Genomic DNA, 13,065 nt, shown 5'->3' with positions numbered 1-13,065 from the left:
GCAGGTAAGCCACACATAAAAGTCAGGAGCTCAACGTGGTTGTCAAAGGTTATTTGAGATACACACCATTGGGAAGATTTAATAGCTACTGGGAGCTTATCCTCATTACCTCCCCCAGCTATGATAACCTTAAGGAACCCCATTACCAATGGGATAAAGGCTTTGCATTCAAACCTCCACTGTGGCTTCCCTCTCCCCGACAGGGGCCTCACAAGGGGAGGGGGCATAGGCAAACTGACAGGGTGGTTTAAGTATCTCTGAAATTGCTGATCTCCTGGGATTTTCACACACAACAGTGTCCAGAGTTTACAGAGCATGGTGCAAAAAAACAACAAAAAAAAGCATCCAGTGAGAAGCAGTTCTTTGGGTGAAAATCCTTTGCTAATGAAAGAGGTCTGAGAATGCCCGGACTGGTTCAAACTGACAGGAAGATGACAGTAATGCGTTTGGTGTGCAGAAGAGCATCTCTGAATGCAGGGTCCATCAAACCTTGAAGTAGGTGGGCTACCGCAGCAGAACACCACACCAGCTTCTACCCTTGCGCCTGACAAAGTGGCCACTGTAGTCTGGCCACCTAAGTGTGCATATCACACAAGTGTAATTTTTCATTGATTCTCTTTATATTTCTTTGTTCTGCTGTAAATGCCTCCAAGAAAATGAATCTCAAAATAGCACGTGGTGACATACCTGTACTTTGATAATGAATTTCTTTTGAACTTTAAACTTTACACTGTAACAGGAATGGACACAAGCACACAGAGTTGTAATTAGTATTAAAGTATCTCTACCTCAGTCCCTTTTTAGGTAGCGTGTTTCGATCAAGTTGCAAACTGTCAAAACAAAGAAACACAAAGTCAGCACATGATAAAAAATGAGCAAGGCCCCCAAAACAGGCATCAGCTTGTCTGGAAGGTTCCTGTCCTCAACAATAAACAAGCAAGGCGCAGTTAATCAGTTAGTGTGATGGGAATGCAAGAAGCTTGCCCAGATTTATACCTGTAACGCGGACACACGGTCAGGGTGAAAGCACAGGAGGTTAACAAAATCAGAAGTCGGTGTTAGGTACCTCGGTACTTCAAGGTCAGTCATGCAGAGAAATTGCTTAATGGAACAAAGAGCAAGATCCAAGATCATTCATTGTCATTCTTCATTGTACAGGTGTAAAGCAGAACAAAATGATTGTTACTCCTGATCCAGTGCAGCAGAGAAAAATGCAATTAAACAGAAAGAAAACAATAAAAAAACACAAAAAGCAATCCTTTAAAACACAATGTACAACTGCCGTATACACAGACTGAATGTATGTACATAAAGTGACGCTAGGTGATGTGGATGTAGTGATGGTTGAGGGTGGTTGGTTGGGTTAGTGGGTGGAGGTACTGATCGGCCTGATGGCTTGGGGGAAGTAACTGCTTTTGAGTCTAGTGCTCCTGGTATGGACACTGGGTAGCCTCTTCCCCGATGAGTGTGGGACAAACAATCCATAAGCAGGGTGGGTGGGATCCTTCTATTGATGGCATTTTCTCCAGCATCTGTATGTGTCCTTGATGGTGGGCAGTCTGGTGCTGGTGATGCACCAGGCAGTTTTCACAACCCATTGTAGATCCCTCCTATGCACTGCAATTTTCTGTCCCAATGCCCAGAACTTGATATGGGTGCAAAAAGTTTGATTCATATGGAGTAGTTAGAGCGGGTATACAGCTGGACACAGGACACAGAACATTACAGGTTCTTTAGTCCATGAAGTTGGCCCAACCTACCCCTTCCCTCCTACATGGCTCTCCATTGCTCTATCATCTACATAACTCTCTAAAAGTTCTATCAATGGCTCTAATGTACCTGCCTCTACCACTACTCCTGTGGTACCCGTTCCACGCACCCACCACTCTCTGTGTATCCCTCCCATACTTTCCTCCAATCATCTTAAAATTTTAACTCCTTGTAGTAGCCACTTCCACCCTGGGAACAAGTCTCTGGCTGTTCACTCGATCTATGCCTCTTATCATCTTGTACAGCGCAATTGCCTCTCAGTACTAAGAGAAAAGGCCTGGCTCACTCAACCTTTCCTCATAAGACATGCTGTCCAATCCAGGCAGCATCCTGGTAAATCTCCTCTGCACCCTCTCTAAAGCTTCTACATCCTTCCTATAATGAGGCACCAGAACCAAACAAAATATTGCAAGTGTGGTCTAACCAGAGTTTTACAGAGCTGCAACATTACCTCACAGTTCTTGAATTCAAACTCCTGACTAATGTAAGGCCAACACAACATATGCCTTCTTAACCAAAATATTAATTTGTATGCCGACTTTGAGGGACCGACAGACGTGGAACCAAGATCCCTCTGATCCTCCCACTAACCCTTTTCCATCCCCCTCACTATTCAGTTATTTATAACATAAAATACAGAACAGCGTAGCAGGGGAACCGATTAGATAAGATTAGCTTCATTTGTCACATGGACATCAGAATCAGGTTTAATATTACTGGCATATGTCATGAAATTTTTTCTTTTGTGGCAGCATATAGTGTAATACTTACTAATAAATAACTAGTTATTACAATAAGAAATGTAGTGTTACCATCCAGCATTCCAGGACCCAGGAAACATCCAGCACCAACATTGCATGCCCACAACTCACTAACCCTAACCTAGTCCTGCTGAAGGGCTGAAGGGTCTCGGCCCAAAACATTGACTGTATTCTTTTCCATAGATGCTGCCTGACCTGCCGAATTTCTCCAGCCTTTTGTGTGTGTTGCTTGGATTTCCAGCATCTGCAGATCTTTTCTTGTTTGTGATTGAACCCTAACTCATATGTTTTTGGAATGTGGCAGGAAACCGGAGCACCCGAGGGAACCCATGCGGTCATGGTGAGAGTGCACAAACGACTTACGGGGCAGCGGCAGGAATCGATCTCCAATCTTGCGCTAACTGCTACGCTTTAGAACAGGTCTGTTAGCCCACAGATTTGTCCTGAACTAATTAAATTGGTAGTCAAATGCCCAAGTAAACTAATCCCTTCTGCCAACACAATGTCCATATTTTTCCATTCTCTGCACATTTATGTTATGGTCTCAGAGTATCTTCATTGTATCCACCTACGAACGTACATCATCAACCCTGGCAGCACTTCCCAGACACCCACCACTCTCTGTGTTAGAAAAATATGCCCCACACATCTCCTCTGAACAAACCTCCTTAAGCGCATGCCCTCTGCTACTTGGTATCTTTTTCTCCAATTATCCTTTGAACTAATCCTACTGAACCTAGGGGCAGCTTGGCGACATAGTGGTTAGTAATAAATAATAATAATAAAGGCATCCGTTAGCCTTGCGAGACCATGGATCTGCGCCCGGAAAGTCTTCACTCTCCAAGGCGCAGGCCTGGGCAAAGTGGTTAGTGTATCACTATTAAAGAGCCAGTGACCTGGTTCGGTTCCTGTCTACAAGGAGTTTGTACGTTCTCCCCCTGGGGATGTGGGTTTTCTCTAGATGCTCCGGTTTCCTCCCACATTCCAAAGACGAATGGATTAGTGAGTTAATTGGTCAATCTTATTGACCCAGAAGGGGCTGTTACCATGCTGTATCTTGAAAGGGAATAAATAAATAACTAACTGTTTCTGCTGCCTTTGCAGGCAATGGGTCTCCAGTCACAGCTCACTGCTGACAAATAATTTTCCTTGGCACCCGCACAAACTGTTTTGGTAATGATCTTAAATCAAAGCCTCAAGTCTTCTGTGAGATTGCAGCAAAAAATAGCCTGCATTTGCATATCATAAGATTTCTTTTGAGTGCCCCAAATGCTGCTCTCATGATCTTGTCACGTGGATAAATAATGCCCCAAGTTGCCAGAACTCCAGTGAGGTAAATGAGCAATTACATGATCATGTGGAGAGGAAAAGAACATTATAGCAAGGATATTGAGGTTTAGGAGAGGGCGCAGAAGAATGCTGAACTGATTTCACAACACAATGCACTCACTTTCAAGGACTCTATAATTCATATTTTCAGTGTATCTCATTATCTATTTATTTATTGTGTGTGTTTATTTATGTGTCTGATTATTTATTTATGTATTTTTATGTGCACATAAAAATATTATTTTTGTCTTCTTTTGCACACTGGTTGCTTGTCAGTCTTCGTGTGTAGTTCTTCATTGATTCTAATGTCTTTCTCCATTCTACTGTGAATGCCTGCAAGAAAATAAATCTCAAGGTGTACACTTCGATAAATTCATTTACTTTGAACTTTGAATTTTGCAGTTCACCAGGAGGCTGCCTGGATTGGAGGGAAGGAGAGTTTGGACAAATTTGGATTGTTTCTCTGAAGCGGTAGAAGCTAAGAGGAAACCTGACAGAAATGTATAAGTTTATGAGGGGCATAGATTAGCTTTAATTGTCACATGTACATCGAAACATTGGAACACACAGAGAAGTGTGCTGTTTGCGTCAACGGCCAACACAGTCCGAGGATTACGCTGGGGGCAGCCCACAGGTATCTGACACCAATGTAGCATGCCCACAACTCACTACCCCTAACCGGACATCTTTGGAATGTGGGAGGAAACTGGAGCACCTGGAGGAAACCCACATGGTCACGTGGAGAACATACAAACCACTTACAAACAGCAGTAGGAATTGAACCCTGATCAACAGTCGCTGGTGTTGTAAAGCGATTGCACTAACCGCTATGCTACATGCCATAGAGTAGACAACCAGTACCTTTTACCAAGGTTAGGAATGTCTAAGAGGAGAGGGCATGTGTTTAAGGGGAGAGGGGGGTAAGTTCAAGGGGGATGTAAAGGGCAAGTTTTTGTTGACACAGAGAGTGGTGGGTGGCTGGAATGCACTGCCAGGGATGGTGGTGGAGGCAGGTAAGACAGAATCAATGATGAAGCTCCAGGATAGACACATGAATGTGCAGAGAATGGATATGGGCACGTGCCGGCTTAAGGGATTAAGGTAATTAGGCACATGTGCTTAGTTAGTTCAGCACAGAAGGGCTGTTCCTGAGCTGTACTGTACCCTACTAACTGGTCATGGCTGATTGACTGCGAGCCTCAAATCCACATTCCCACCTATCCACAATAGCTCTTCACTGCAATGGCACAAGAGGCTACAGATGATAGCGGACCCAGCCCGTCCATCACGGGTACATCCCTTGCCACCACTGAAAGTATCTGCAGGAGGCGCTGCCTTAAGAAGGCAGCATCCATCTTCAAAGATCCCCACCTTCTGGGCCATGCCGTCTTCTTGTGGTTATTAACAGGCAGGAGGTACAGTAGCTTGAAGTCCTACTCCAGCAGGTTCAGAGAGTGCTGCTTCCATTCAACCATCAGGGTCTACAAACTTTGTAGAACCAACCTTCACAACCCTAAACATTACCTTTGCAACAGAACGCTAAGGATCACCTCTTGGACTACTACAGACTTGTGTTACTTATTCACTGCTATCTTCTATTTCTTTTTCTTCTCTGACTTGTAAAATATATTTATAATTTATATTCTGCATGTCATCTGCACCAATGTGTTTGTGTGATGTTGCCACAAACAGGTTTTTCATTGCACCTGTACCTCGCCATATTTGTGCACATGACAATAAACTCAATATGTCCTTGTGTTATTCAGAATATTTCTCTCCTTGACTTAAAATGTTCAGACTCTGCTTCCATTGTCTCTTGAGAAAAATAGAAAAGCCTGAAAGCATGTACAACCACGCTCAGGGGCAGCCTCTATCCTGCTGTTATCAGACCCTCAACGGACCTCTTCCACGATAAGAAGGACTCCTGACCTCAAAATACACCTTGTTATGATCTCACACCTCTTTGCTTACCTGCACTGCACTTTCTCTGTAGCTGTGACCCTTTATTTTGCATTGCTCTACCACAGTACACTATATACGTAATGATCTGATCTATACAAACAGTGTGCAAACTAAACTTTTCACTTTGTCTTGGTCCATGTGACGACAATAATAAACCAAAACCAAAGACCCATAACCTTCTGAGAAAACGTAGATGTCTCCCTTAATAGGTTACCTTATATTTCTGAACAATAGATTCTGTTCCACCTATATATATATATATATAGGCATCCATTAGTCTTGTGAGACCATGGGTTTGCGCCTTGGAAGGTTTCCAGGGTGCAGGCCTGGGCGAGGTTGTATGGAAGACCGGCAGTTGCCCATACTGCAAGTCTCCCCTCTCCACGACACCGATGTTGTCCAAGGGAAGGGCATTAGGACCTGTACAGCTTGGCACCGGTGTTGTTGCAGAGCACTGTGTGGTTAAGTGTCTTGCACAAGGACACAAAACGCTGTCTCAGCCAAGGCTTGAACTAGCAACCTTCAGCTCACTAGATGAAAGCCTTAACCACTTGGCCACGTGCCGACACATTCTCTCCAAATACAGTACACCCTCTCAGGAACTGGGGTCAAAGTTGCCATTAATGTGAGCCAAAAAAGGATGGCACCAAGATCCCATGTTAGGAATTTTGATTAGCTCTCCCCGAGAATTTACCCTGGATAAATTTAGTCTCAGGGAGCACCTGTTTGCTCCTGGGTTTAGAGTCATAGAGCACTACAGCACAGACAGGCCTTTCGGCCCATCTTGGCTATGTCAAACTATTATTTTGTCTGTTCTATTGACCTGCACCTGAACCTTTGGCCTCCATACCCCTCCCAGCCATATACTTATTCTAACTTCCCTTAAATTCTGAAATCGAACCAGGCAGGTGATGCCCAACAATGGAGATTGAAAGAACGACCTTACATTTGGTTACAAGTTCACTTTTGAGAATGTATCATTGCTTAATCCTTGGGCCTAACAAGACTTGATTGCAGACTCTGGGCTTGATGTCGCTCTGCGGGGAAAACCAGCGGCCGATTTACCTGTCCTGCTTCCAAGGCTGAGTGACCCTGCGGCAGTGGGGAGAATTCACAAGGAAACAGAAGGGACTAATTGCCCAGATGAGAGAGATAGTGTGAACAGCAGGAGGAAGAGAAGAAAAATGGGAAACAGTGTTAACAACTCCAGAACAAAAATGATCAAACTTTTCACGACTTCTCCAACACATGATACTTTTTTAAAGACTATAGTTTGTAATATCTGGAATCATGTAAATTTTTTCATAAATTCTATTGTAGTTCTTTATTTTTCTGTAAATGCCAGGAAGAAAATGAATCTCAGGGTAGTATATAGTAACATATATGTACTTTGATAATAAATTTACTTCTTAAATTTATTTAAAGATACAGCACAAAACAGGCCTTTCTGGCCCTTTGAGCCGGCTGCCCAGCAATCCCTGATTTACTCTAATTATGGGACAATTTATCTTTGGACTGGAACTGGAGCACCCAGAGAAAGCCCAGAAACTGGAGCACCCAGAGAAAGCCCATGCACTTTGACTTTGATCATTTGGCAGATAGACTACCCGCCATTGCTACCACCAGGCAGAAGATATCGTCCCAATGAAGGGTCTCAGCCCGAAATTTTTGACTGTTTATTCCCCTCCATAGATGCTGCCCGACCTGCTGAGTTCCTCCAGCATTTTGTCTGTGTTGCTCAAGATTTTCAGCATCTATAAAATCTCTTGTGTCTTGGAAGTAGAAGTCTGAAGTTCCACAAAATCAGAGTCAGGAACAGCTACTTTCCTACAGTCATCAGGTTCTTGAACCGACCTGCACAACCCTAACCCTACCTCAGCAACAGAGCACTATGGACCATCTCTTGCTCTACCATGGACTGATTGTGTCATTTTTGCACTAAAGTTTTATTTTTGCATAAGCACAAAGAATTCTGTTCCGCTGCAAAGTTTCTTCGAGGTGTGCCTGCCTTGAGTAAGTTTAAACTTTCTCTTCAACGGGAGTTCAGTGAGACCCTCTCTCACTGCTCTCCCTCTGTGATCTCTGTTGCCTTCTGTCTCTTTAATCATATGCCCGCCTAGACCTGCTACTGTAACCACTTATCCTTCCTGGGAATTTGTCTTCTTCACCTATCACCTGCTAGCTTGTTCCCATCCCCCCACCTTTTTATTCTGGTGTCTTTCCCCTTCCTTTCTAGTCCTGCTGAAGGGCCTTAGTCTGCAACATTGACTGTTCGTTCATTTTTGTAGATGCTGCCTGGCTTGCTGAGTTCTTCCAGCATTTTGTGTGTGTTACTCTTGTTATTGCATATTCCTTTTCTTCTCTCTTCACTCTCTTATATACTTTAGGTATAATTGATGTCCTGTCTGTTGTCTGCACCTACATACCTGTGATGCTGCTACAAGAAGGTTTTTCCACTGCACCTGTACCTCACCGTACTTGTGCACATGAGATTAAATGCAACTTGAGAAAGTATTGGTGAGGGAACTGCCCAGCATAACACTTGGCTCCACGGTAGCACTCTCAGAAACAGGGTTAGAAGGTGCAGATATCACCCTGAACATTGAGCAGTGTTATCCAGGATGACACTCCAGCACAGTATAATACCACACAGGAACAGGCCATTCAGCCCAAGACCATGATAACATCAGGCATTCAGTCATCCTAATTCAATCACATCCTGTTCAAACTATCCCAAAGTACCTTCCTCACAATGGATTATCTCCATAGTCCTTTTCATTTTATATGAAACAAGGCAGATTTCTTTTTCACACAGACAACAGCTTGATGATAAATGGACAATCTTCTGAGAACAATGTCAGCTGGGGAACACACAATGACCGAGACACCAGCAGGTAGATTTCTGCCTGGTATCCATGACATCCAATTGAAAGAACAGATAAAGTCTTGGTTTAACTCATCAATCAAAACTCATTAACTCAATAATTTGTCAATCTTCACCATGCCCCACCTTCCCATGCCTGTAGAGTCAACGTTTATGATCCAATTGGATGATTCCTGCTGTCCATCAAATAGCCATAATTTTTCCAATGGAACCCAAAGTTTTAATGGTGAATTGAAACAACCTCTCATAAGCCCTTGGTCTTCTCACCAGCCTATCATCTCTCTCTGGTGCCCCTCCTTCTTCCCATTCACCCTTGTACCACACTCCTCTCCTATTAGATTCCTTCTTCTTCAACCCTTTACCTTTTCCACCTATCACCTCCAGTTTCTTACATCATCTGCCCTCTCCCCACTCACATATCTTCCCCCTCACCTGTTCTCACTTATCATCTGCTAGCTTGTAATCCTCTTCATCCCCTGAACTTTTTATTCTGGCTTCTGCCCCCTTCCTTTCCAGTCCTGATGAAGGGTCTCAATCTGACACGTCAACTCTTTACTCCTGACTCACTGAGCTCCTCCAGCACTTAGTGTGTGATGCTCAAGTTTTCTCTCAAGGTTGCTACTCATGGACTTCAATGTAACAAGGACATCTTTCTGAGCAATGTACAGCACGAGCTGAGAGTAGGGCACCATAGTAGTGTAACGGGTAGCGCGACACTGTTACAGCTTTGGGGTTTGGAGTTTGGAGTTCACTTCCAAGGAACGTCCATCCCGTGACCCAGTGTGCTTCTGTCGGGTGCTCCTGTTTCCTCTCACAGTCCAAAGATGTACCAGTTAGTAGATTAACTGGTCATTGTAAGTTGTCCTGTGATTGGGGTAGGTTAAATACGTGGGATGCTGGCTGGTGTGACTCATTGGGCCAGAAGAGCCTGTTCCACACAGTATCTTTAAATCAATAAATTTTATATAGGCATCCGTTAGTCTCGTGATTTGCGCCTTGGAAGGTTTCCAGGGCGCAGGCCTGCGCAAGGTTGTATGGAAGACCAGCAGTTGCCCATGCCGCAAGTCTCCCCTCTCCACGCCACCGATGTTGTCCAAGGGAAGGACATTAGGACCCATACAGCTTGGCACCGGTGTCGTCGCAGAGCAATGTGTGGTTAAGTGCCTTGCTCAAGGATACACACGCTGCCTCAGTCAAGGCTCGAACTAGCGACCTTCAAATCACCAGACGAATGTCTTAACCACTTGGCCACGCGCCAACACTAAATCAAAAAATAGATATAAATTTTTCTGACATTTGTTTCAGGCACATCCTCAAGCCGCAAGATGGGCAGTAGCCTCCCCAGTATCAAGGGCATCTTCAACAGTGGATGCCTCACAAAAGTGGCAACCATCATTAAGGACCTCATCACCCAGGACATTCCCTCTTCTCATTGCTACCATCAGGGAGGAGGTAGTAATGCAGACACCCAACATTTTAGGAACAACTTCTACCCCTCCAACATCAGATTTCCAAATGGACAATGAACCAACCCACGAACCTTTGATCTCTTTTTGCACTAATTACCTATTATAATCTGTAGTTTTCCTCATGTATTACGCTGTACTGCTTCCACAAACAACAAATTTCAAAACATACGTCAGTTATATTAAAACTGATTCTGATTCATTCAAGGGGACCCGGGGACCCAAGGGTATATGGTTCCCTGCATGTGAGCATAGAAGTTGGGACGTTACATTTCAGTTGCTCAAGATGTTGGTGAAGCCGTATTTGGAATATTGTGTTCACTTCTGGTCACGCTGTTACAGAAAACATGTCATTAAACTGAAAAACTTCAAAAGAGATTTCCTGATGATGGGTCTCAGCCTGAAACGTTGACTGTTTATTCATTTCTGTAAATGTTGCCTGACTTGCTGAGTTCCTCCAGTATGTTGTGTGTGTTACTTTGAATTTCCAGCATCTGCAGAATCTCTTATGATTATTAGTACTGTATGTTCCTGGGACTCAAGAGAGTTGATTACGGAGTGAGTTTCAGCAGGTTGGGATTGTTTTTACCGGAATGCAGAAGAATAATGGGTGATTGTTTAGAGGTGTAGGATACAATGAGGGGCATGGATTGAGTGAATGTGCAGTCTTTTTTCCAAGGAAAGGGAATCAGGAACTAGAGACCATAGATTTAAGGTGAGAGGGGTAAGATTTAAGGGGTCCATAGGAGCAGCGACTTCACACAGAGATCGGGAGGGTACGTGGAATGAGCTGCCAGAGAATGTGGTAGTGGTGGTGGGTACAATTATATTTAAAAGACATTCAGACAGGTAAATGTACAGGAATGATTAGGATAACATGGCCAAATGTTCAAATTTGAAGTATATCACCATATGCTACTCTGAGATTCATTTCCTTACAGGCATTCACAGTAGAACAAAGAAATACAATAGATGCAATGAAAAGCTACGCACTACAAACACTGATAAATAGCCAACTTGCAAAAGAAGACAAACTATGCAAATACAAAACAACAAATAGTTAGGGTAGCACGGTAGCAGAGTGGTTAGCACAATGCTTTATCGTACAGGAGTGTCAGGAGTTTGTACTTTCTGCCCTTGCTACTACTACGTCGACTCAGGCCTAGGGGGCCAGCGTCGGGCGTGAGGCTCCCCATGACCATGTGCGTTTCCTCCGGGTGCTCTGGTTCCCTCCCACAGTCCAAAGATGTACCAGTTGGTAGGTTAATTGGTCATTGTAAAAATGTCCCATGATTAGACTAGGGTTATATAGGGGAATTTCTCGGCAGCCTATTCCTCACTGTATCTCAATGAATAAAAACAATTTGAAAATAAACAAGTAAATAAATAATACTGAGAACATGAGTTACGGAGTCTTTAAAAGTGAGTCCATAGGTTGAGATATTGTTGAGGTGAGTGAAGTTATCTATTATGGTTCAGGAGCCTGGTGGTTGATGGGTGAAGAGTAGTAAGTGTTCCTGAACCTTACGGTATGGGACCTAACACTCCTCGACCTCCTGCCTGACGGCAGCAGCATGAAGAGAGCATGGCCAGGCTGGTGGGGTCCCTCATGGATGCTGCTTCCTTGTGGCAGCGATCCTTGTAGTGATGTGCTCAATGGTGAGGAGGGCGATGCCTGTGATGGACTGGGCTATATACACCACTTGCTGTGGGCTTTTCCATTCTTGCTGTTTCCATATCAGGCTGTGAAGTAACCAGCATGTACAAATAGGACTGGACCTAATAGGGACAATGCCGGCCGGTGGCGTAGTGGCATTTGCACTGGACTTTGAGGCGAGCAGTGCCCTGTTCGAATCCGGCCGGCTCTTTGTACACTTTCCATCCATGCTGGGTTGAGCATCGAGCTAGCAACGCGGCCTCGTAAAAAACACCAAGAGGTGCAAGGTTGCCACCCAATGTGCCTCTAGGCACAGAAAGGACAACAACTAGTAGGCGGTTGGGCTGTAGGGCGGGTTTCCAAGCTGTACAACTCAATGAATTGAGATGCAAAGACAGGGTAATGATTCTTCCTGATATTATTCTCACATTCTTTCTGAAGCATGAACGCAAAGGGAAATTGGACAAACATTAAGCACAGTTTAAGTCTAAGGTATCAGAAAGAACTAGCACAGACTGGATGGGCCGAATAGCTCCCATCATTGAATTCCACATTCGCAGTTAACCATGGACCTGTACACACAGTCAGAAGGTCTCCTGGCTTACCTTTCGGAGAGGGTTGACTTGACACTGCCTGCCCTCAGTAGTAGGTTCTGTACCTCCCCCTTGGGCGTGGTGGTCAGGCCAGAGAGCGAGCCATGGTGGCTGAGCGGCAGGTCGATGGACTCTGAGCTGGTGTGCAGGCTGGTCAGAGAGGGGTAGCTGAGGGTGTCCTTGCTGCCGCCAGGGGAGCTACTGAGGCTGGCGGGCAGTTGGTGCCCACTGGAAGGCAGCGAGTGGAGGGAAGCGGGACTGGAGGCCAGCGAGGGGCTCTGGCCACTCCCCTCCACCGCCTGCTCTGCTGGCTTGCCTCCCACTCCAGTCAGGCCCCCTGGACCGGTCGACGGTGACTCCAGGCTGCCCTGGCGAGACAGCGAGCCATGGGGGCTGGAGACAATGGTGGGGCTCTTTGCCGATTCCGAGCCAGACCCGCTGACTGGTTTGCCAGCAACCTTTGTGCCAAACAGCCTGTGGAGAACGGAGAGTGGAATAAATATTTGAACATCAGAACACCAAACAGTACAACACAGGACAACCCTTCTGCATTAGTATACTGCTGGCCTTATCCTAAATTGTCAACCAATTTAAATATTTATTGAAAACTATAATATTCATGCAGTTAAAAATAAATAAAAAC

At 44.7% G+C, this 13,065-nt stretch overlaps 1 protein-coding gene across 8 annotated transcripts in view; it reads right to left on the bottom strand.

Moving 5' to 3' along the window:
* The window catches only part of nav3 (neuron navigator 3), a 503,350-nt gene that overhangs the window by 108,310 nt on the left and 381,975 nt on the right, over nt 1-13,065 (bottom strand). For 6 of the 8 annotated variants that reach the window (XM_063058455.1, XM_063058457.1, XM_063058459.1 and 3 more), the window contains 3 exons: nt 12,435-12,896; nt 6,888-6,953; nt 789-830 (listed from right to left, as the gene is read on the bottom strand). In XM_063058455.1, the coding sequence (XP_062914525.1) occupies nt 789-830; nt 6,888-6,953; nt 12,435-12,896 (570 nt within the window). The remainder of the gene's footprint in view (nt 1-788; nt 831-6,887; nt 6,954-12,434; nt 12,897-13,065) is intronic. The other 2 variants (XM_063058462.1, XM_063058456.1) reach the window with 1 other exon arrangement.

The sequence above is a fragment of the Mobula hypostoma genome, chromosome 9 (genome assembly GCF_963921235.1).
Source record: "Mobula hypostoma chromosome 9, sMobHyp1.1, whole genome shotgun sequence".
In the NCBI taxonomy this organism is placed as follows: Eukaryota; Metazoa; Chordata; class Chondrichthyes; order Myliobatiformes; family Myliobatidae; genus Mobula; species Mobula hypostoma.
The sequence above is the reverse complement of the archived record's forward strand: the minus strand, read 5'-3'. Positions and strand labels throughout refer to the sequence as shown.